This window comes from Podarcis gaigeae (genome assembly GCF_964106915.1).
Source record: "Podarcis gaigeae genome assembly, chromosome: 2".
Taxonomy (NCBI): Eukaryota; Metazoa; Chordata; class Lepidosauria; order Squamata; family Lacertidae; genus Podarcis; species Podarcis gaigeae.
Genome location: NC_139679.1, coordinates 49,605,735 through 49,630,999, shown reverse-complemented (window position 1 = coordinate 49,630,999; position 25,265 = coordinate 49,605,735). Strand labels below are relative to the sequence as shown.

Genomic DNA, 25,265 nt, shown 5'->3' with positions numbered 1-25,265 from the left:
CTTTTGCAGATAGACACAATAGATTGTAGTGGCATCCAGTGAAGAAGTTTCCTGCCTTTCAAACAGTTTGCTAAGATAAAAGTGTCACATGTATTTTCATAATTGCACAGTTCTCTATGTAATAAACTATGAGACTTCCTTCTATATGTGGAAAAATGTGTGAGGTCTGTTTGTGTTTGTTTTAATGTATTTTAATGCTTTTAATTACTGTTTACATTTGTAGACTTTTTCAACTACCATGAGGAGTTAAAGAAACAAAAAGGTTTCAAGTTGAAAGGGAACCACTTACCACCTGTAAATAGAAAACATGACATTCAACTATTTTGCTTCAAAATTGAAAAATTGAGAAATAAATGTCAGGCTTAACAACAAGATATGCTATACACCGTTGTAGCTTTTCTGCCCATCTTACTTTGCTGCCACTCATGCCATACTATTGCTAAGCTGTAAGAACCATAGAAGGTCTCTTACTCTATTTCTATGCTGCAGAGAAAGGCATACAGTAATCTGTATTCCATTTTGAGAGTGGTGGCTCAGATCTCTAAATAAGCCATATATTTGATTGTGGTTGTGGTAACCCACATTGAGCTAAATGGGCAGAGCTCTAAACACCTTAAAGGATCTTAGATTTCAGATCAGGAGATAAGTTTCTGTTACAGCAGCTTCCAAGTCTAATTTCCCTAAACTATAAGCTCTGGGCTGAAGGGAAGCAAGGAGCAAACCAAATACTTCCTATCAGTGTAAGAGACATCAAGCCCACTGTACCTCTTGTACCTCTGCATTGCTATCATGCTAGGAGAGTTCCATGGTAGCAGCAAAGAGGACAAAACACATACAAGTTTTGGTCTTTCATGTTTTGGTTTCACCACCACTACCTTTTAATAGTGTTTAAACTAATAATTATCAGCACACCTAAGGAGTTCCCTCCCTTATCTGGTGGTCCATTTTTCTACCCTACAGACTGGACCACCCACTATTGTTAAAGAGGTTTGTGTTAAAGATCCAGCTGATCCGTAAGAACAGGCCCTTCTCTACTGTCCTTTGCCTTGTCTTCCTTACTGTAAAAAATTATGTCAATAAAAATCAATGTTCCTTACATAAACTGCACACACACATTTTTCAGTTGTGCTTTTGCTTCTTTTTAGGAGTTGCTGATATCAGTATTGTATCCAAGTGTAACCCTTGCCTATCCAATCCATGCAAAAATAATGGGACTTGCAGCAATGACCCACTGGATTTTTATCGATGTACTTGCCCGTTCGGCTACAAGGTATGATAACAGCTGGGCCACACCTCTCGGTGGAAATTTAATTTGCCTTTTGACTACTTAAATAATGCAGTGCAGCAGTGGGGATGGTGTTTATGATGAACAACCTCTGCTAGCGATGCATGGGTGGCAGAAATTAGTATGGGTTATTAATTTGGAGCATCTGATTTTTTGGGGTGAGTGTTTTTTTGGGATGAGCCCCAGCTGGGCTCCCTTTTAAATGCTATAGTGCCCAGCTGGGGAAACTGCTGTCCAGATGTCGGGTAATGTTAACACATTTCATAACTTTTCCATTTCATACCGTCTTGAGATTTTGAAGACATTATGTGTGTGTGCATACTAATCTAAAAATACTGTTGCATCTGTATGGGCCATATTCAGATAGTATGGAGTAGAAGAGCAACTAGTACCAGAGACATGGGAGAAAGAGAGTAGAAGCCTTCTACAACCCTCAAGAAAACCCCTACATTGTTGCCACATATTTTTTTTACAGAAGTGACATTTGACAAATTCAAATGTGAACCATATGAAAAGATAATTCTTTTTGTACCAAGCTGTTCTTCTAGAGTGTCATGCTAATTCAGTAACAATACCTTGCTTCCTTCTCACCAACCAGCACCAAACACGTCTGTCCATCTGGAAGCTATTTCCTTTACCTTGATAAATTGTATTGAGTCTGCCATTTCAGCATTTGTTATTCCTTGTTTGATGTCGATGTGAAGAAAATCTTGTGTGGAGGAGTGCGTTGTTACATCAGTTAGATGGCAGGACCCCTAATGCAAGAATGGTTGTGCAAGAGAGCTGAAAGAGTTTAATTGATTCTTCAGTCAGGCAACTCAAAAAGTATTTCCTTATCTGGAGCACAGAAGATGTAGCAAGTCTTCAGCTGCATGTGTTGCTTCAGATGAAAGTAGTCACAAATGAAGCTGGAGTGTTGAATTAATTGAGTAGAATTCAGTGGATAAAGTCTTAGACATAGAACTTGGGGACCAATTGTAGCTAAATTAGAGTAGCTTTCCCCAGTCTGGTGCCATCCAGAAGCTTTGAACTTTGATCATCCCTCACCATTGGCCATGCTGGCTGGAGCTGATGGAAGTTGGAGTCCAAAGCATCTGGAAGTCACTGGGTTGGTGGAAGGTCGGCTTAGAGGATATCTACATGGACATTTATATTCCTTGATGAGCACTGTAGTGCCTCACCAGACATAAAAGAAGCACTCCCAAAAAGTAGATTGATATTAATTGAATGAACTTCTGTAAGCAATGGATCATAAAGTTGGTGTAATACCACTTTTTAAATCTTTCTACCATGTAAATGAGTGGGAAACCAGAGTAAAACTCTGCTTAGACTTGATAGGGGTTGGATGTGTTGAAGTTCTAAAGTCCTTGGCTGTGCTGAGGACTTGCAAATATTGTAAACATACGAAGCTGCATTATACTGGAACAGACAATTGGTCCATCTAGCTCAGTATTGTTTACTCTGGCTGGCAAGTAGCTCTCCAAGGCCTTAGGCAGGGGTTTTCCCCAGCCCTGCCGCTTGAGATTTGGAGATGGCAGGAAATTGACCCTAGGACATTTCTGTATGCAAGATGTGTGCTTAATCTCTTCTGAAGTTTGATACCCTTCTCCATGTACTCTAAAACACTTAGTGCATCTAAAGTGCCACACAAACATGGTCCTCCATTCAAACACATCTCGGGGGGGGGGTCCAAAGAGCCCCTTGGACATGTCCATGTTGTTCTGTACACTCACTAAGTTTTTCCCTATTTACTTTTCTTCAATTTCAGCTCCTTGTGTCAGAGGCCACTCTTGAACTTAATCTAGTTTTCAGGAGTGGCTTTTCAGATGGTATAAAAGGGTTATTTATGAAAGGGGGGTTCAAAAATACCTCTATGAGGCCATTTTCATATTTACCAAAATATTGATATGTTTTGGAAACTAATAAAAGCCATTTATGCTGTAGTATTGAGAGAACTTTAAAGTACAATGGATATAGTTGTGTTCGAACAGGAAGTCAGATGCATTTGAATTATGTTAGTCATGTCAAGTAGTAGTGTAGAATGCTGATTGTACCACTTCTTCCTTCTAAGGTTAGCAATGCAGCCACTGGGCAACAAGTGGCTATTGTAAGATCCCCAGGTATTATTTATTATTACAACTTATACTTCATCTTTGTGAGAGTCAAGATGCCAATCAATGACTTTATGCTTTCTTTATATCTGTAACTGAATTTGTTTGCAAGTAAGAAATTCATAGCTCAAGGGGAACTACTCCCAATTATGGGTGAGACAGAGAAGTCCTGTGAGAGCTCTCGTGTCACCCTTGTGAGATGTACTCTAGCTCCACACCTTTCTTGAAATTGCATACAATGCACATTCCCGAAACATCAGATTCAAAGCACTGCTTCTCTTATAAGCAATGCAGCCATTTAACAATGAACTCAATTTCCCTGATGCACTCTGTCACATTCTTGCATTTGCTCAGCAAAGATTTCAGAATGTTATCTTTAGCAAGAAAGATCTTATCAAATCCAAGCTGCTTTTTGTCCTCAGTAGACTGGTGATGAAATGTGTGAAAATGTGGCAGCATAAACTGGCTAAAATGCTTGCCCTGATAGAACAATCAACTTAGTAGGATATCAGTTTCCTCCCATCATTTTATGCCAATAAGCATTAGTGAAGCAAAATCTATATATTTATGTACAGTACTGTCAAACCATGTGTATAACAAGGGTGGGGAACATCACACCCAGGGGCTGGGGCTGGATGTGCCTTCCAGGCCTCTCTATCTGACTCTTGGGTGTCTTCCCAAGCCACACAACCTCACCAGCCCTTCTTTCTACCCCACCTTAAGTGTTTTTGCCTAGCTGGAATGTGTCCTTTGATAATATTTATCACTTATTTGCATGGAGGACCGAGAAAAGTGTGTTAGTGCGTGCAGAATCTAGACTACTGTATCTTCACTACTCACTTCATTTTGCCTCTGGCCATGCCTGTCACTGAGATTTAGCCACCAGAAGGTGGCCCTTGTACTGGGGAAAGTTCCCTGTTCTTGGTGCAAAGTTTAACACTGCTTAATGCTGGAGAAATCAGATAAAATATTTCTAGCTAAGATATAATCAGCCTTTTATCTTCCTTTGAAGTTATGCTTTAAAGATACAACATTGAAAGTATCTGAAGAACAAAGAAATTTAAGCTTTATCTGGTGTTGTAGGCAAAATGCAGTCTCCTTGACTTGCTTTTAAATTTTATTTATTTATTCATTAATTTAGTGTAGGTTGTTGCAGGTGTCCTTTTGTGTGTATTAGTCGGCATAAATGACACATTTGATTACATAGGCAAACATGCCAATCTGACAACAGTTTAATAAGCTTTGATTCCACAAGGATAGTTAGGTGACCACTAAGCAAAGCAGCTTGACAGAGGTGTTTGTCAACTGAAAGTTTGCTTTTAGGTATAAACAGGGGTCAGCAAACTTTTTCAGCAGGGGGGCAGTCCACTGTCCCTCAGACCTTGTGGGGGGCCGTACTGTATTTTGAAAAAATATATATGAACGAATTCCTATGCCTCACAAATAACCCAGAGATGCATTTTAAATAAAAGGACACATTCTACTCATGTAAAAACACCAGGCAGGTCCCACAAATAACCCAGAGATGCATTTTAAATAAAAGCACACATTCTGCTCATGTAAAAACACGCTGATTCCTGGACCATCCACGGGCCAGATTTAGAAGGTGATTGGGCCGGATCCGGCCCCTGGGCCTTAGTTTGCCTACCCATGGTATAAGCACTAACTTGTTTGGTATTTTTAATGAATTAACTCTGCTACAAAGATAAAAGTCAATAGTATATAATGCTGCTTTGCTGAGATGTTGTTTAAGTTACAAACATTATGTATCTTGCCTTATGTCTCATATATATTAATTTCTTATTGCTTATGTTTGATATTTTACAAGTGCATTACTACATAGGAAGCAACTATCTCTAGGTGATAAAATAACTATATTTTCAATTCCTACTTGACTATTTCTTCTTCTCTTCTCAAAAACCTACTTTAAGGAAAATGCTTTCAGTGAATAGGACTGGATGATCTCTTTCTGAAGTTTGCATCCTTTGTGTCTCTCAATGAGAAAATGCAGGCAAGGGAGATGAGAATCAGCATCTACATCAAAGATAAAATAGGACTAACCATTTTACATGGACTTTTTGTTGTTGTTGTTGTTAGGGTCGAGACTGCAGTACTCCTATTAATGCCTGTATTCAGAATCCCTGCCAGAATGGAGGCACTTGCCATCTTACAGACAATGGATTCAGGTAACTGAAAGCAAATTGTGTTAAAACAAAGATAGTGGATAATGCAACTTAGCTGTCATTATTGTGAAACAGAAAAGGCTATCATACAAAAGCGTCCATAAGATAAAATTGTGTTAGGTCATTGTGGCGATCACACAGGGCCCCCGGACGTTTGACGGTCTCTTGACCCTCTGCCACCACTGTGATTGCTTTATTCGCTGCCACCACCCCGTTTCTCACAGGGACACACGGAGTCCAGACAGTTGTTAACATTAACAAATAATCAAGTTTATTTTTAAATGCAGGAACAAGTGTATAGTTTCAGTTAATTTTTCTCTTGTCAGTTTCTTAATCTTAGTTCCTAACAACTCCAAACTGATTATTCCAGCTATCTATCTTCTACCTTCAACCTAACAATTCCTCTCACTCTCTCACAATGCAACTCGAACAACCCACTGCCTATTCCTCCCTTTTCCTTCTCCAACTCCCAAACCTCAACTAACTTTCAAAACCTCCCACTCTAACTTTTACTCCCCCCTTGCATTCTCACTGGCCAATCACATCACACTCATTTTAACCCTTTCCTTATGACCCATCTAGGAGGCAAACGCTACAGTCATGAACCAAGTAAACCTAAGCATTTTGTTCCATTGTTTTGAATGGATGTGTTAAGCACATACTTAACTCTCCCATTCAAAACAGTTGGAATCACAATACTTAACTTTCAGCTGGATCATCACCTCAGTTTGATTTTACTGTGATATATTTTCCTTTAAAATGGGCTACCTTGTTATCACAGACTATGTTAGGTTCTTGTTATGGAAAGTGTTTGAACTGGAGATGCTGGTGAAATTCATTTGTCAAAGTTTTTGATAAAAGTTATGAGGACTCAGAATATGTGATTTAAAGAAAAGGGAGACATTAGGCACTACAACCTCATCTCAGTGTGGATTAAAATCTGATGCAGCTGACACCAGTGGTGCTCTAGAGCAGGGAGTGTTCTCCCTTTGGAGCCTAGCACATTGCACTGCAGTGTACAAGACAAAAGGATGCCATTGCCCTTTTGGGCAAGCTGTTTCCCCCCAAGAACTATTTAAAGAGAAAGGGTTTGGAAATTGAGGGACAGGTGGGTGGGAGCTCCAAGGGCCTTCTGGCAGTTCCCTCACTGCGAGAAGTGAAATTACAGGGAACCAGGGAGAGGGCCTTCTCGGTAGTGGCGCCCAGCCTGTGGAACGCCCTCCCATCAGATGTCAAAGGAATAAACAACTATCTGACGTTTAGAAGACATCTGAAGGCAGCCCTATATCGGGAAATGTTTAATGTCCGATGTTTTACAATTTTTTATATGTGCTGTAAGCCACCTAGAGAGGAATTTGACATCACTAAATTCTGAACTTACTGGCACTGATTTTTTTCTGTTTTATTTCAATTCACTGTGTAGATTCTGCTGGCAGAAGCAGAATTGCCTTCCTAAAACCCTTGTGTGTCAAGATGAGAGACTATTATCTCTCCTGTGCAAAAGAGAAGGCCCCCTTGGAACTTTCTGTTGTGTGGCCTGTGAAAGAAATTATATAATCTATTCACTCCCCCTCTCACCTCCCAGAGAAACATATAAATATATAAGCTCAGCTGCCAAACTTGTCAAATCTTTGCTCTTGTAGAGGGGATTTTAAGCCAAAGTGTTTCTCCATATGAAATGCCAAGTGATTTAACTCCCAAGTTCCTGTAGTCACAGACAAGAAAATTATCTTTTGAGTAATGGGAAGGTGGTGACATAAGCCAGGAAATTCACCCTGTTATGACTGAAACTCCATCCTCACACCCTTCCTTATCCTGCTGTTTGTAGGTAACATAAGGGGCCTAAACAGCAGGTGATCCCACTACTCCTATCTACTGTTATAGCATGCTGCCACAAGAGTGTCAGCAAAGGGCATGGGATAAAATGAAACATTGAATCAAAATCAAATTCAGGTTTTTAGCAGTAAACAGTTTATTCTAAAGTTGTATTTTTCTTCATGTAAATTCCTGGTTTAAGGAACAGCAAACAAAGCTAGATGTACCCATTTCACAGTTTTTATTTGCTTCCTCCAGGAGCAACGGTCTATATTTCTGATATTGTTCTGACCCCACTGGTACATATTTTAACAGTTACATTTTTAGAATGTGTTTTTGTGTTCAGGGCTGTAGGGGTTTATCTCAGCATTGCATTCTGAGATACAGGTGACAATAATATCTAAAATTAATTAACATTAATAAATAGATCAGAATAAATACTGATTTCCAGCTAATATCCACTTATACAGTTCTGTGTCAAAAGTTGCCCAGTGAGAAATAAGTGGCACAGATATCAGGAAGGTACTACAGTGGTGCCCCGCAAGACGAACGCCTCGCAAGACGAAAAACCCGCTAGACGAAAGGGTTTTTCTGTTTTGGAGGCGCTTCGCAAAACGAATTTCCCTATGGGGTTGCTTCACAAGACGAAAAAATCTTGCGTCCCCCAGCGGTTTTTTTTTGCTTTTTTTGCCCTTTTCCTAAGCCGCTAAGCCGCTTATCAGCTGTTCCGCTGATAAGCCGCTTAACAGCTGATCGCTGGAAGCCGCTTGACAGCTCTAGCACTAATCCGCTAAGCTGTCAATGGGCTTGCTTCGCAAGACGAAAAAACCGCTAGACGAAGAGAATCGCGGAACGGATTAATTTCGTCTAGCGAGGCACCACTGTATATTAGTACCATGCTGTTTTTACTAAGAATGAATACAAACCTACCTTCATACCAGCCTTTCATCATTGCTGAAGCCTTAAGAGTATCAGATAAAATCAAACTGCAGAAAAGCATTTTTATGTACTGTTGATATGAATGGGAAAGGTTTAAGCATGTGTTTAACTAATCCATTGAGATATATGTTACTCACAAATATTTAATTTTAGTTGGAACTTGCCTATTGTGATGAAGTCTATATAGCTGCTGTGCTGAGTGTATATGTTATTCTTCAGCTGAAGTGCACCAATGTGCTTTGCATTATTCCAATAATACAAAGTTCACTTAAGTTTTTTTTTTTTAACTTAACTAATAGATTTTGCAGTGTTAATGTTCCACAGTTGATGGATGAGTTCGGTGTTTATGGGCTATTGAGTCTGTCCAGTTGATATGCAGGTGTGTGTAGTTCTTTAGCCAAAGGGCTCTAAAACATTTGCTGTTTTGAACACAACAGCTGATTTGTAAACTGCAGTACATCTGGCCAGCATTCATTTCATTCAAATACTAAATCACTTGATAGAGCATGCTAATATACATTAGTACATTTAATATAGCCAGCCATCTCAAGCTCTGTTAAAATAAAAATATTTTAAAATTTATGTTAAAATAAAAATTATACTAAGATAAAAATCTTTTAAAAGTTTGTCATTAAGTTCTGTGCTGTGTATTCAATGCCCCTAGACTGAGATGCATGTTTCTTAGTGAAAATACAACGTTCTTCTGGCACCTTAAAGGGTTTAGAGTTTGGCCCAATGAATATGTTTGAAAAGTGCATGGCTACTACAACTTAAACAAAGAGATTGTGTGGTTCCCATTCAGTAGGGAAGATGTGTAAAGAATCTTCCAACATGATTTAGCCAATTGCACTCATGTTAACAGAATACCCTTCCTGGGAAGGAATATGCAGCCATAGTAATTGGTCCTTATTGTGGCTTATGTAGTCAGCAGCTTCCTGAAACCTCCCACTCTAAAGCCTTGTACACACAACTCCGTTTTGCCACTATAATTTATGTTATAAATTTCCATAACAAAAAAACAACAACAAAAAACACCTGCATCTTTCAAAAAATTCAAACCCCACCAACACGGTGATGTTGTGTAAGCTCTGACTCTACGGATTGGTAGCCCAATCAATAAAATATCCAGCATGATCCAGCTGCTATAACTTTGTAGAACATATAATCACATCCAGGAATTGGGGAGAGAATATCTCTTCCTTAATTTGAGTTGTTAATACAGCGGTACCTCGGGTTAAAGGCGCTTCAGGTTACAGACTCCGCTAACACAGAAATAGTACCAGGTTAAGAACTTTACTTCATGATGAGAACAGAAATAGCACGGCGGCGGGAGGCCCCATTAGCTAAAATGGTACCTCAGGTTAAAACAGTTTCAGGTTAAGAACGGACCTCCAGAATGAATTAAGTTCTTAACCTGAGGTACTACTGTATGGCATATGTACAGGCCTCCAATCTCTTAATTCAGGTATGGCCAAACTTGGCCCTCCAGCTGTTTTGGGACTACAACTTCCATCATCCTTAGCTAACAGGACCTGTAGTCAGGGATGATGAGAATTATAGTCCCAAAACAGCTGGAGGGCCAAATATGATCATTCCTGTCTTAATTCCTAACCTCTACTCTAATCAGGTTTCCAACCTCTCTGACTACACATTCAGATTTGATTAATCTTTATGTTTTCTCTGGCAGTTATTTTTCCATAGCTTATGCTTGCATATGAAATGAAACGTGTCCCTGAATCTTTTCAGTTCACCAGAAGAACTAGTTTAAGGCTAATCATGTTTGCCTTCCCTGAAGTCTTAGTGTGGCACACAGAAGGAAATGAGTGGTTTGTGTTTAATGCAGTGTAGTCCTCTTGCTTGAGATTCCAGTCAGAACAGACATAATTTTCGCAGTAGCTCTCCCAGCTACATCATTTATTTATTTGATTATTGACACAGACATCATGAAGGAGCTAGACACATTTAAGTGGCAAAGGAATTCCACAGGCATGGGGCCACAACTGAAAAGGTCCTTTCCCAAAGCCTTGTGCTGTGTATTTCAGGCTGTATGGGGACCACCAGGAAAGCCTCATCTGTACACCTCAAGGCACAGGCAGGTATATATGGGAGCAGGACTTTTAGCACCAAGCCAACCAGATTAACTTTTAAAATGGGGATTACCAGTAAATGCATTCAATCCACTGCCCCATCACCCCCGTGGCCACTACATTTTGCATCAATTGCCATTTCCAAAAGCACATTACAACACTACATACTGGAACAAAAAATTGTATAGATTAATGGCTATCTTTAAGGAATAATTTATACTATACTTAGGTCCTATCCAAAAATTCACTTATCCTCACATTAAGAATTATGCCCAAACCATACTATATGCTCTGCAGATTCACTTATCCAATCAAATGGCTTCCTTACTTCCTTGTTTTGCTGGCCGTCAGCAGCCATTTCTGGGCAGAAACAATGGAAGGAGGAGGGGAACTAGACTGAATGAATCAAAGAGTAGGAGTGTTGAGACAAATCAGTTTTTTACTTTGTCTTTCTTTTGCTGATTGGCTGCAGCCATTGAAAAAGCAGGGAGAGAGATTCAAAAAATCCTAGATTAGAAATATATCCATAGGAAACAATGGTAACCATGGACTCATTATGTGAACAGTTTCCATGGAACATACTGTGTTCAGAAAGCAGGACCTGCTTGTATTATATTTAAACTGCTTAGTGCTTATTTACAGTGGTACCTCGGGTTACAAACTTAATTCCTTCAGAAGGTCCGTTCTTAACCCGAAACCGTTCTTAACCTGAGGCACACTTTAGCTGCTGCTGCCGGCACACGATTTCCGTTCTCATCCTGGGGCAAAGTTCTCAACCCAAGGTACTACTTCCAGGTTAGCGGAATTTGTAACCCAAAGTGTTTGTAGCCCAAGGTACCAGTGTATTTATTTAGCAGTTAATCAATCTGGATGAAATAAATAAATAGGCCCTCATTACATATGCCAATAAATAATACTTCTGGTTTCAAAAGTTCTCTCTTCCTTTTCTGTCTTTTTTAAACAAAGATACGGTTCCTGAGTTTATAGCTATAGCTTGAATGTTGTATGTTAGTGATGGAAATGCATATTATTTGAACAGTGTTGTCTTATTGCCAGTCCTTATTAGCAGTATACTGTTTATTGTAAACATCACCTGTTCTAGTCAAAATGTGGCATACAGAAATAGACAATAAAAGAAGCTAGTACAGGCTCCTCATTTTTCTTTTCTTTTCAAATGAAAGAATGAATCTGTGCTCCCAAACTGAGACCTTGTGTGCCAAGTTGCAGCCTAGAGCACATTTTTATGGCTGAGTTATAAAGCCCTGAAAAATGGGGTTTTGTAATGGAAACGGGAGACATGATGAATGGATCACTTTATTTAATTAGAGTTCTTTTATCCTGCTCCCCCCACCCCCTTTCTTGGCTACAAAAGATGTTGTGCCAGCTCTTCCTGTCTTCTCTTATCTGCCTCATGTGATCCTGAGTATCACCAAAGGGTCAGAAAGAGGACGTTTTTTATTGGTACTAATGAGGTAAAAGACAGGCAAAGAAAATATTTCATACTGATTTAGTGTGCTTTAAGTAGAATTGATTCAAGCAGTTTGTTTTCAGTCATCCCTTCTAAAGATATATCCCTGTCCCTTCTAGCTATTATGACCTATGAGTGGTGAGTGTGGGATGAGAAGTGTCAGGAACTCTTCTGTGCAATCAGTTCAAATTGCTTTTATGGTTCTTTTATTATTTTGGGGGCATATGGTCTGCAAGTATCCAAGTTTTGTGTTGTCATGCTATATAGCTGTGTACTACTTTGTCCTTATACTTTTAAAAGAAAAGTTGTTCCTTTTGCTCAGGAGAGACCACTTGCCCCTTTTTTGTTGTTCATGAATATGAAATAAGCAGATACCTTTGACTCAGCAATGTTGGCTTCTACAAAATTGCCTGCCTCTGCTTTTTATTCTTTGTTTGTTTCTTTATCCAGCTACATATTTTATTTACGGTTTTCCCACCTCAGGCTTTTTGCATAGGAAGCACACAGACTCCAGTGTACACAACACATACTGTAGCTTTCAAGATCAGGGATGACTAAATTTGGCCCTGCAGATCTTGCTGAATTAAAGCTCCCATCGTTACCGGCCATTGACCATTCTGGTTGGGAGTGATGGGAGGAACGTTTGAAAGGCCATATGTTACCCACTCCTGTCCTAGAATATACTCAAGTGATGGGCTGCATTTTTTTAATGCTTCCGCATCATAAGAAGGGGTAGTTCTCACACATAGAGGGCAAAGGAGGGCAACTTGTTACTTATCTACATATTGCGTGAGGGAGGGTTTCAGTGAATCTATCCTCTAAAGTGCAAATTTTTTTTAATTGTGGTATGTATAACTACAAACAAATTTCATGCTTCTTATAGTGAAACTGTGGTATGTGGATATTTTTAAAAATAAAAAAGTGAACTTCTTAAAATGTTCCAAAATCACATCTTCAAAACATTGCTAAGTCTTTTTTTGTTGTGTTGCCTCTTGCTGGTGAGCTGCTATAGACTTGAGTTAGAAAATAAATAAAACATAATTCAGAATTATTCCTGTTCTCAGTTATTACACAAACATGCATTCACAGTCACATGTAAAAAGATGCAGTTAATGTTGGCTACTAATCATACAATTTTTATTGTTTTTTAAAGTACAACGTGCTTTTCGGAGCATTAATATTAGGAAGGCAGCTGGACCGGATGGAATTATGGGACGAGTTATTAGGGACTGTGCTGCAGAATTAGCTGGTGTATTTACGGACATTTTTAATCTATCCCTGTTGCAGGGTTCTGTCCCTACCTGCCTGAAGACATCGATTATAGTGCCAGTCCCTAAACAGTCAGTGGTGGTATCTCTCAATGACTACAGACCAATAGCCCTAACATCTGTCGTTATGAAATGCTTTGAGAGATTGGTGCTAGATTATATTAAGGCTGGTCTTCCATCCACTCTAGTCCTGTTCCAGTTTGCATACAGAAGAAATAGATCTACTGATGATGCTATTTCCATCACTGTCCATACTGTACTGAGTCATCTAGAACGACAGGGAACCTACGCAAGGCTGTTGTTTGTGGACTACAGTTCTGCCTTTAATACAATTCTACCAGACAGGTTATTCCTTAAAATGACCAATTTGGGTATACATCAGAAGATCTGTTTGTGGGTAAGGAATTTCCTGACCGATAGGCCGCAGACAGTGAGAATGGGACCTTACTATTCTTCTACTCTAGTATTAAGCACAGGAGCCCCTCAGGGGTGTGTGTTAAGCCCCTTTCTCTATTCCCTGTACACATTTGATTGCACCCCACTGCATAAGTCCAACACAATCATCAAATTTGCGGATGATACAACAGTGGTGGGGCTCATTAGTGAGAATGATGAGGCTGCTTATAGGAAAGAAGTACAGGGGTTAATTCAATGGTGTAAAGAAAATAATCTTATGCTTAACACCAAAAAAACCAAAGAACTCATAATTGATTTTAGGAGAAAGAAAAGTGTATTTTTACCATTGCACATAAATGGCGAGGAGGTGGAGAGGGTTGGTAGTTTTAAATACCTGGGCATTTACATCTCTGAGGACCTCTCATGGACTGCAAATATTAATATGGTTGTGAGGAAGGTGCAGGGGAGGTTGTATTTCCTGAGAATGCTCAGGGGATTGAATCTATCTCAGCACCTACTTCTGTCCTATTATCACAGTACCATTGAGAGTGTCTTAACCTATAGTATATTATCGTGGTATGGGAGCAGCTCTGAAATGGATAAAAAAGCTTTACAGAGAATAATTAAAATTGCCCAGAATGTTATTGGGCTCCAACTACCAACCCTGGATGAGATCTTCACGTCTCGCAGCTTGAAGAAGTCACACAATATCCTGAGAGATCCCACCCATCCTGCTCACAACCTCTTTGAACTGTTGCCTTCGGGCAGAAGATACAGGACAATGAAAACACGAACCACACGCCTTCTGAATAGTTTCTATCCAAGAGCTCTGATTGCACTAAATAATGATCTCAGGGCCAGTTGTAAGGAATAGCAAGCAGTGAGTAGTAAGGAATGAGATAGGTTTTAGGTTATGCTATGCTTCAAATAGGTTATGTTATATTCTGGATTATGTTATGTTCTAATAGATTATGTCTGCATAGGATGAGAGTGTTGGAGATACGTGCGAATGTGTATGTGAATCCGGTCTCGAGTGTTTGATTTTCGTTGTTGTGTATACTGTGTATATACGGACAATGACAATAAATTGATCTAAGATCTAAGATCTAAGATCTAAGATCTAATCTAAGTATTTTTACCTCACTTTTATCTCACTTTTCAGCCTAAATAGGCTCCCCAACCAAGCAGATTACTAAAACAGCTCTCTAGTATTGTTACACACCACCACAATCTCTGAGCTGTGCAACATTCCAGGGGTACCAGGCACGCTTACCAGAGTCTTTGTTTTCTTCTGTACAATAAGGGACAGCAGAGACTTTGGTTTATGATTTATGGTTTATTTACACATATATACAAGCTGAGCCTAGATAGAGTGCAGAGCATTACATTCCAAAGGGGTCCTGTTTCTTCCATTGCTGCAGCCTCCGATTCAAAGCGAGCCCAAACACTGACTCTCTCTGCAGCATAAAACAGACTGCCTGCCTTCTCTTCCCTGCTACATTTCAGCTTGCGAAACAGACACCTTTTTCCCTGCTCACTTACCTCATCACCCACTGCAATTCTGCCCCTCCCTCCTGAATCTCTGGCCTTTTATATCTGCTTTACCCATTTCTGTCCGGTCCAGAGAGTGTCTGTTATTGGCTTTCTGACATACGACCAGCAAATAATTTTGAAGCCTGGCTTATAGTTAGTTTTCCGATGTGGTTATTAGGAACCTTCAGTGCTGGATATTGCTGGATTCTGTCAATAGTTGATATTGGGGACCTTTCATGGGTGCCAACCCTCTTTGTTCAATACTGATGACCTTTAGTGGTCAACACATGCAAAACTGGTTTGTGCTGCTTCTGCTACCAACTTATTTCAGTCTGAAATGTAAATTAGTCTTCCTGTCTTGTTTACTCTTCTATTAAAAGTTGTTCCTGCCCTATTGGATTTGAGGGTGAAAAATGTGAAAGTAATCCAGATGACTGTGAAGATAATGATTGCGAGAACAACTCAACTTGTATGGATGGAGTAAACAATTATGCCTGCCTCTGCCTCCCTAATTATACAGGTAAGCAAATATATAAGGTATTTGCCCAAGGATCTAAGAATACAAGCCACCAAATCATAACTGCTTATATTCACTGTGCAGTGGTAAGAAAATATCTACGCTCTTATAAACCATGAAAATGTGAACTGGTCTTGCTACTCTCTGAGCATCAGACACTTAGTGAAAGGCTCCTTGTAAGCTGGAGTGTATTACATATCATGGGATTTAATAAGTATCAGGTTTGAGCGGCTTGGTAAGTAAATCTAAAATTTCCCAAACTCTTAAAATGTTGTTTGGGGCCCTTTTGGGATGCTTTTGTAAATGGTTGGCTGGGAAAAAAAACCTTACACTTGAACGAAAACTAATTGTAGCTTTTAACCATCTTTCTGCCAGAAACTTGCTGGAGCTCCAAGAGGAGAAGTTAGTAACTGATGCTTTGAGTCAGTAGTTCTTTTTGTGTTATATCTATTTTTTATCTATTTATTTTTACTTTATAGTTTTGCTTTCTATATATATTTCTGCATCTGCAGAAAACAGCAGCAGGAGACTTTTTCAGGTGGTTCGCAATTTAGCAGAACCACCTGTTACATCGAGGCCCAGTATGGGCCACATGATCTCCTGCAATGATTTTGCAAAGTTTTTTGCAGATAAAGTCGCTCAGATTCGGGAAGAGGTAGACTCCACCGTGGGAGCAGGGCCGGGGCGGGAGAGTGCTAGAGTCCTGTCTAGTCAAATTGTGTGGGATCAATTTCAATCTGTTACCTCCAAGGATGTGGACGGGCTGCTTGGACGAGTGAAACCAACCACCTGTCTCCTTGATCTTTGCCCATCCTGGCTTATAAAAGCTAGCTGGGAAGGGCTGGGCGATGGGTTTCGTGGGGTGGTGAATGCTTCCCTCCATGAGGGAGCCTTCCCAGACCCGCTGAAAGAGGCGGTTATTAAACCGCTTCTTTTAAAAACATCTTTAGATGCGGCCACGATGGCCAACTATCGCCCAGTCTCAAATCTTCCATTCTTGGGCAAGGTGATTGAGCGAGTGGTTGCTGAACAACTCCAGGCACGCCTGGAAGAAGCGGACCATTTGGATCCCTTCCAGTCGGGATTCAGGCCTCATCATGGGACAGAAACTGCCTTGGTGGCACTGGTTGATGATCTCCGGCGGGCTAGGGACAAAAGTGAGAGCTGTTTCCTAATTCTGCTGGATCTCTTAGCAGTGTTTGGTACCATCGACCATAACACCCTTCTGGGACCTTCTTGAGGGGCTGGGAGCTGGGGGCACTGTCATACAGTGGTTCCACTCCTTCCTTCTGGGCCATGTTCAGAAAGTGGTGGGGGGGGATGAATGTTCAGACCCCTGGGCTCTCACTTGTGGGGTGCCTCAGGGTTCTGTCCTCTCCCCCATGCTTTTCAACATCTACATGCAGCCGCTGGGAGAGATCATCAGGGGGTTTGGGCTGGGTGTCCATCAATATGCAGATGATACCCAGCCCTACCTCTCTTTTAAATCAGAACCAGTGAAGGCGGTGAAGGTCCTGTGTCTGGAGGCGGTTGGAGGATGGATGGCGGCTAACAGATTGAGGTTGAATCCTGACAAGACAGAAGTACTGTTTTGGGGGGACAGGAGGCGGGCAGGTGTGGAGGATTCCCTGGTCCTGAATGGGGTAACTGTGCCCCTGAAGGACCAGGTGCGCAGCCTGGGAGTCATTTTGGACTCACAGCTGTCCATGGAGGCACAGGTCAAATCTGTGTCCAGGGCAGCTGTTTACCATCTCCATCTGGTACGTAGGCTGAGACCCTATCTGCCTGCGGACTGCCTCGCCAGAGTGGTGCAAGTTCTGGTTATCTCCTGCTTGGACTACTGCAATGCGCTCTACGTGGGGCTACCTTTGAAGGTGACCCGGAAACTACAACTAATCCAGAATGTGGCAGCTAGACTGGTGACTGGAGGCAGCCGCCGAGACCATATAACACCGGTCTTGAAAGACCTACATTGGCTCCCAATACGTTTCCGAGCACAATTCAAAGTGTTGGTGCTGACCTTTAAAGCCCTAAACAGCCTCGGTCCAGTATATCTGAAGGAGCGTCTCCACCCTCATCGTTCTACCCGGACACTGAGGTCCAGCACCGAGGGCCTTCTGGCAGTTCCCTCACTGTGATAAGCCAAGTTACAGGGAACCAGGCAGAGTGCCTTCTCGGTAGTGGTGCCCTCCCTGTGGAATGCCCTCCCACCAGATGTCAAAGAGAACAACAACTACCAGACTTTTAGAAGACATCTGAAGGCGGCCCTGTTTAGGGAAGCTTTTAATGTTTGATGTAGTACAGTATTTTAATATTTTTTTTTTGGAAGCCGCCCAGAGTGGCTGGGGAAGCCCAGCCAGATGGGTGGGGTATAAATAAATTATTATTATTATTATTATTATTATTATTATTATTATTATTATTATTATTGTTATTATTGTTCTTATTGTTCTTATTGTTATTATTAAAATGACACAAACGAAACAGCATCTTTCCTCTCAACTTGAAATAAGCAAAACGGTGTTTTCAAGCATTTGATGTGGGATGGGGATACTGCATCTCAACAGACTCGCTGGAAATAATTTTGAAGAGGGGCTTAGGATGGGATTTCAGCGTTGATAGTGGCTTTCATTGAGTTACTTCTGTCTCTGCTCAGAATAGCTCAAATCTAAAGCTCTTGGCACAAAAAGTCAGTCTGCGGGGAAGATTTTCAGTCATCTTCCACTTAAGTCTATAACAAAGCTCACAGGGGTTTGTTTACCTGCTTGCATGTTTGTCTTCATTATTTCAAGTGTGCTGCTCAGAAATGAGTGGATATTTAGGTTCAGAGATTATTGCTTTGTATTTCAAGAAAATTTATTTTGATCATACTAGGGAAACAGAATTTTATTACTGCCTTGTGACTTGTGTGCAGCTTAGAGCTATTTCCTGTACTGACTCTCAAAAGAGTTTGGAATTCATTTATATATTCTTCATATAGTTGTATATTTGATTTTTTTTTCCCTAAAAGAGAGTGATTGTAAAAGTGTCTTTGAATTTAGATAAAGTACACTAAAGGTTGGATAATTTAGCTTGGATGTATCAGAGAAAGTAAGGTATAATTCAGTGAAATATGAAACCTACCTTGTCTAAAAGGAGTATGTAGGTTAATTTTGCACATAATCTAGGAAAGCTTCTCCCCATTACAGCTGAGCATGATCCCACAGCTGAATAAAGATAGGGTCAAATACTGTTTTAACCTTATTTAAAAATATTACAGCTGAACAATTTTACCACCAGTAATATCTGAAGTGGTACCAATTTAGTTCTCATGGAATTATGTCATCCTTACAAGGATCAAGCATGGCTGGTTTCTCATGCCTAAAAGTTAAGAATGGTCTGGCATTTTGTAGGTTTCTTCTGGAGAATATTGCCATTTGATAGACAGATGCTAAAATTACTGCAAAATTCCACTAGAAAAATCTCTTTTTGGCTTAAACATGGTCAAGATTTTATCCCTAGTGACTAAATATGAAACCAATAAAAATGCCTTTGACATAAAGCACCTCTTCTGTTCCTTAATCTTTTAATCTGCGTTGAGTTGTTCTTGTTTTGTTACTTTTTGTGACCTTGTTTGATTACAGAAATACCTTGGAAAGATTTTGTGCCTAGAAGTGGCACACACTTTACTTTGCAGTGTAACCTCCACATGCAGCTGCTGGGTGACCTTGGGCTAGTCACACTTCTCTGAAGTCTCTCAGCCTCACTCACCGCACAGAGTGTTTGTTGTGGGGGAGGAAGGGAAAGGAGATTGTGAGCCGCTTTGAGACTCTGTAGGGTAGTGATAAAGCGGGATATCAAATCCAAACTCTTCTTCTCTATCAAATCCAAATCATAATATAGTAGTATTGTACCCTAAATAATGATTTTTGGCTTCATAACCCAGTAGTGGGCTTCCCTGAAGCATTTTGCTTGCCTTGGGCTGCAGGACTACATGAACTGTGGGTCTGCTTTAATGCTTTTATATGTCAACATTGCCCACTGCATATACATTGCTAAAGAAAAAAACCTTGCCAAAGATTGTTTCCAGAAGTCCTAGTAAATATATGAACTGTTTTGCAACTTTATGCTATTTTTCTCTTTAGTTGGTTGCAAATGTTAGCCAATTGTATAATGCACATTTTATTCCTGCCTTTTTGGGGAGGGGAGTTGCCTTTCAATATTTTTTTTTCCTCTAGCTTTGGGCTCTGCACATGATGTTTCTGAATAAAGCTGAAAATATTTTCCATGTCCTATTTCTTATTATAATTAATATTAAAAACAAATGTAAGGAGTGCCCTACATTCAGGCAATGGAAATACAGAACACATGGTATTTGACTTTACCTTAACCAATCAGCTATTAAAATTGGAATAAAATTTGGATATTTTTTTTTAAGTTGTTGGTGCACCCAGTAGTTTCCCCTTCCACTGAACAAGTAAACAATATGATTCAGATTATGGGTTTAAAACATTGAATGTGGCATGAAACAAATGGCATGTATTCTGATGTGGTAATTCCATTGTGGTAAATTGGCAAAATAATTAAATGAAGCCAGCTCCATGGAGATTGTTTCTATGTTAGCTTGTTGTTTAGCTGCTTTAGTTCTGGAGTCATAGGAGGTCAGGATGAGTCAGTCTTAACATATTGTTACATTTCACCCCAATCTCTGAACAGCACAAGATTCCAGGGGTTGCAGGCTCGCTTTAACCCAGAGTCTATGTTTCCGAACAATGAGGCACAACAGAGCTTCTGGTGTCTTCATGATATATGGCTTATTTACACATATATGCAACTGGAGTCTACTGGGAAAGGTTCTCCAGCTTTACATTCCAAGAGTTTCTGACTTCTCCCATAGCCATAGCACTGGATTCAAAACAGACCTCAGCATCCTGCTTTTTTGACCTTTGCGCTTTCAGTTCCAACATCCACCTTGCACCACCATCCCGGCTTACAGGGATTTGGTGGCAACCAGATTCTGACATACAGGTGGAGAGTCTCCCATTAAAAAAAAATAGACAAGGAAAAGTTCCACATGAACTTAGAACATTTCATCTGCTATATCGAGCAACGAAAATCCTGCTAGCATGTGAGATGCTCTGTTTCAGTCTACATATTTCTTATTTACGTTATCTGTGCATTGTTTTGAAGAAATTTGCAGAATTTACAACATGGGTTGCTTCCAGCACACTAGCCATTTCATTTAGAATATCATAATTTGTTCTGTTTTTACTGGAAATGTAACTGACATCACGAGTCCATTGTATTCTACTAATTTTTTTGTGTTGTTCTCATCAGAACAACACAGACCTGATTTGTTGTAGTATTTTGTCTTGCAAATGTAATTGCAGGATGAGCCAATCCAGTATATTTAATAATGCCAGAACCAGGCAGTAGCACTGAATTGAGGACTAGGCTTCTACTAGTGTCTGCCTGAGCCTAACTACCAATTACTGTGCAAATAACAGAAATGAAACTGAAACTAAAGTGCTTTGCCCCTAAGGAACACTGTCAAACTTACTAAACTGTGTAGCTGTGGAACAACCCCAAATTCTCAAATGCCAGCCAGAAACATATATAACAGTATAACAGCAAATTGCTGTTGAGGCTTTTCAGGGCTGCTGTTTCTTTCATTAGAAACTTCCTCCTTCCTGCTTTTTAAATTTAAGTAGTTTCTTCCTGTTCATTCCTTATGACTTTGGCAGTTGTGAGTTGTCTCTCGATTAGGCAGTTCCTGTTCTTGTTGCTTTGATTTCCCCTTAGTAACCAATTGCTCATTTATTATATTTTATGAGTTAAATTGTACGAATAAAAAAATCAGACAAAGCAGCGCTAAAGGATCCTAGTGTGCAAGTAGGAATGTCATTCACACATTAATCCAGTGCATGATAAAGTTTGTTACATATATTATTTTAAATTTAAGCTACTTTAAACTTTTTTAATGTAACCTGCTATGGAACATTAGGGTGAAGGGTGGTGGGTGGTTGTTGTTGCATTAAAAAATGCAAAATATGAAAATATTAGTACATTAGAGGATGCTAGTACAAGCCAAAATATAATTTGGTATATCAAGTAAATTACATTTTAGGTTTCTTGTTCAGTTTGGTATGGTACTGAAAAAGATACTTTTTATTTCAAGCAATGCAATTTAAAAAACTTTTATGACACATGGCATATATACCTAGAGGCAAAGAATCAGCCCAAAGGCAGAGAATTCTGTTTTTAAAAATGTATTACACAGTATTTTGTAATTTTCAAAGCTTTACAAATAAAATATAATAAAATAGAGGTGATAATAATAGATTAAAAAATCCTAGCTTATATGTTTTAGTTTACATGCAAAAATTGAGATTAGGAAATGTGATGTCATTGAGAAGTGATTCAGGAACAAGAATTAAGCTTCATGTTGTGAATCTGTAGGTTTAATAATCATGTGCCAAAATTACCCCACAGTTCCATGTGGATAAGCACATTGGAGACGATGTGATGAGCAGCTCAGTTACTGTGGAAATGATAGAAGTAAGGTTAGATTTCTTGCTTATTGCATAATTAAAATGGCAGATTTAGGTCTTGTAGTTCGGCAGAGCAAGGAACTAGATGGTAGCTCATATCTTTTATATATCAGGAAGAAGCTTTCTTGTAGAGGCATAGGGATGACATATGGTCTGGGAAAATACAAAATTCTTAAGATTTTCTTTCAGAAATTACTTTTGGGCTTGACAAATTTGAGGAGTAAGTAGCACTGCTTCAATTTTGCTAAAAGTCATTTTTCTAAAAGTGTATTAGTTGGCTACTAAATATGACACTGAGAGAACAATCTTCTACCTACTTGGAAGGAAGCTTCATTGAATCAATGAGTATAAAATTGTGTTCTTAATTACACTTGAATTTATTATAGTGATTTCCAGCCTGGTGTGGTCTCAGGGAATAAATGATATCAGTGGAGAAAAATGATGGCATATAATTTAATTATTTATCTGAACCTGTATCTTTATTCTTTAAATGAAGATTTCAAATGTAGGAGAGATTGGTCATGACCCAGTAGTTCAGGCAATAGTTCTGTCTGTTAGTGAAGGATGACTTGTTGAATAAAATTAAGCTTTATATGTTTGGCCAACAGACAAAATATAAGATATTTACAACAAATCATTGGTACTAGAAAAATTCAATTTCTGCTTTAGCAAAGTTCTCATTTCCATAATAAGTTGTGCCATTATTGACAGGTGCCAATTCCTGGTAAGATGGTTCTACTACTTTGTAGCTGTGATGCTCTGAAAATTGCCTGGATTCCCCAGTCTCCAAACATTTGTTTTAGTATTTGAATGCAGTTTCATTATAACAAATCTGCAATGCCAGCATAAATTCATGCTTTGTGTTTTTCCCCCATGTGCTCAGACAATATAAATAATTATTATTACTGAAGCATCCAACATAACTAGGTGCTGTACACAAGATAATATGCACTATCCTGATTTATAAAAGAAAACGCTCTGGTTTGGCGTTCTCTGCAGAACTGAACAGGTGTCAGCTGGATTTATAACTGTTCCAGTACTACCTCAAACTGATTTCCCCTCTTTTGTAAGAAAATCCCAGGTTGATACGCAATAGGCCTAGCACTTTGGAGTGTCTGCTGGGAACCAGCAGCAAGTTATGAAAGTAGTTGAGTTGTGCTGTAACTATACACAACCATATACTTTTTGAATACTCATTTGGTCATTCCCCTGAATCTGACTTGAGTTAACACTGCTCCCCTCCCTTCAAGCAAGGTGAGTGCCATAAATTATTTATAGTTAGGGGAACCCCATGTGGTTCTGACTTTGTTCAATTCCTTTTGGCATCATTTACAACAGACACTTAGCTCAGGTTTGTGAGTGCACAGTGCTTTAGCCATAAGCACTAGCAATATTGTAGGATGTTATTGTTTGGTTTTCCCCTCCAGTAATGAGTTTTGTCATTAAGCTGAATATATAGCAAAATATGGAATTGACTCTGATCTGTTTGCATATTTACAGCTTCATTTTTGCCAGTGGAAGTTTTTTTGTTGTGGCTATTTAGAGACAGTTATGTGTTTGAAATGCATGTTGGGCTATCTACATATATAGGACTTATCTGTGCAATTTTACATTGTGGCTCAAACTGCTCAGTAGACTTCTAGAACAAATATGTTATAAGGGTTTAATAAACCAGATATTACATATACAAAAAGGGTTTTGCGTCCTCCATGGGCAATATCTCAAGTCTAAGTTACAAAGGTGTAACCAAATAAGGCTGGATTTGAACATTGTGGATCTGTTCATTATTAGTAGTTAAATATACAAAACTAGACCTTAACTGAACAGGTAATAACTAAAACCAGCTGAACTATTCCTTGCCCTTGAGGGCCATATTACTTAGAAGACAGCATATTCTTTGGGTTCAGGAGGTTCTGTGCTCTTTTAGTAGATGTTTATTAATCATATGAAGTCTTCAATCTGTTTAGCATTACAAAATAGACTATTTTTACCATTTTGAATAAACTTACAATATTCTTGCAGGAAAAATAAAACATTGGCTCTCAATGAAAGTTAGTGCTTTGTTCAAAACATTTTTGCAGCAATAATGTTACTCCACATGTTAATAAATGAGTCACTAGTTCTCTTTGCTGCTGGATCCAGGGGCCTTGTCATGTGGTCAAGTACCAGTTAAAGCTTAATGTTGTGCCAAAGCAAGGAACAGTGTATGTGATATTACTCTCTATCCTGTTGTAAAACCTGTTCACTGCAATGGATATAATTATTGGTGTAAGGTAGCGAGCTGCTCCAAATCCAGAGGGCAGCTGTGGCAGTGTGTTGCAACAAAAACAACTTACTTTTGTGGCACCTTGGGCAAACAGGTTTATTGTGGCCTGATAACACTTCATCAGATGTCTCTTCATCTTGTCCACAAAGGCTTAGGCCACAATAAAGGCTCATCCATGCTTACCTTTGCTCTGACTTCCATGCATGTCTGGACTTTCCAGGTTCATGTTTGACAGCTTATAGTTTTGCCCCAGCATTTCCCCCACAAAAACCCACTATTTACTGCTGCATTGGAGCAAAACTCAATCCACCCAAACCCCAAATTGCTGTTTGCTCCAATTCAGTGGTAAAGATTGGGTTTTCACAAGGAAAGCATTGAAGAAGAAGAAAAGATCACTCTGACACGGAGCTTTGGAGAGCGAACTGCGCCTTGAAAGCACAGAGGAACAGTAAGTGTGGATAAGCCCTTAATCTGTGTCACAAGATTCAGCTTGTTCAACAGTTTGTGGGTTCACTTTTCTGTAGTCCGCACACCATCAGACCTTTGCATTAATCTGTTATTCTTCAATGGCCATTTGTCCCTAAACCATTTTTCCACAATAGTTCAAGAAAATTAACCAATGTCTCACATCAGAGTTGTTTTTAAAGCCCTCTTTAATTTGTTTCTACCCCAGGGGAGCTATGTGATGAGGTGATCAACCACTGTGTCCCAGAGCTAAATCCTTGCAAACATGACTCCAAATGTATCTCTTTTGACAAAGAATACAGGTAAGCAAACACATACTGATAGTTTCAGAATGGGCCATTGTAAACTACATGGGGGAGCATGTATCCTAATTAACAAATTTCCTTTGAGTGTTGTTTTCGA

The 25,265-nt window shown here is 39.5% G+C and overlaps 1 protein-coding gene across 2 annotated transcripts in view; it reads left to right on the top strand.

Moving 5' to 3' along the window:
• Positions 1–25,265, top strand: part of SLIT3 (slit guidance ligand 3) — a 400,487-nt gene that overhangs the window by 336,106 nt on the left and 39,116 nt on the right. For both annotated transcript variants that reach the window (XM_083718777.1, XM_083718776.1), the window contains exons 26-29: positions 1,146–1,270; positions 5,494–5,582; positions 15,466–15,605; positions 25,072–25,165. In XM_083718777.1, the coding sequence (XP_083574903.1) occupies positions 1,146–1,270; positions 5,494–5,582; positions 15,466–15,605; positions 25,072–25,165 (448 nt within the window). The remainder of the gene's footprint in view (positions 1–1,145; positions 1,271–5,493; positions 5,583–15,465; positions 15,606–25,071; positions 25,166–25,265) is intronic.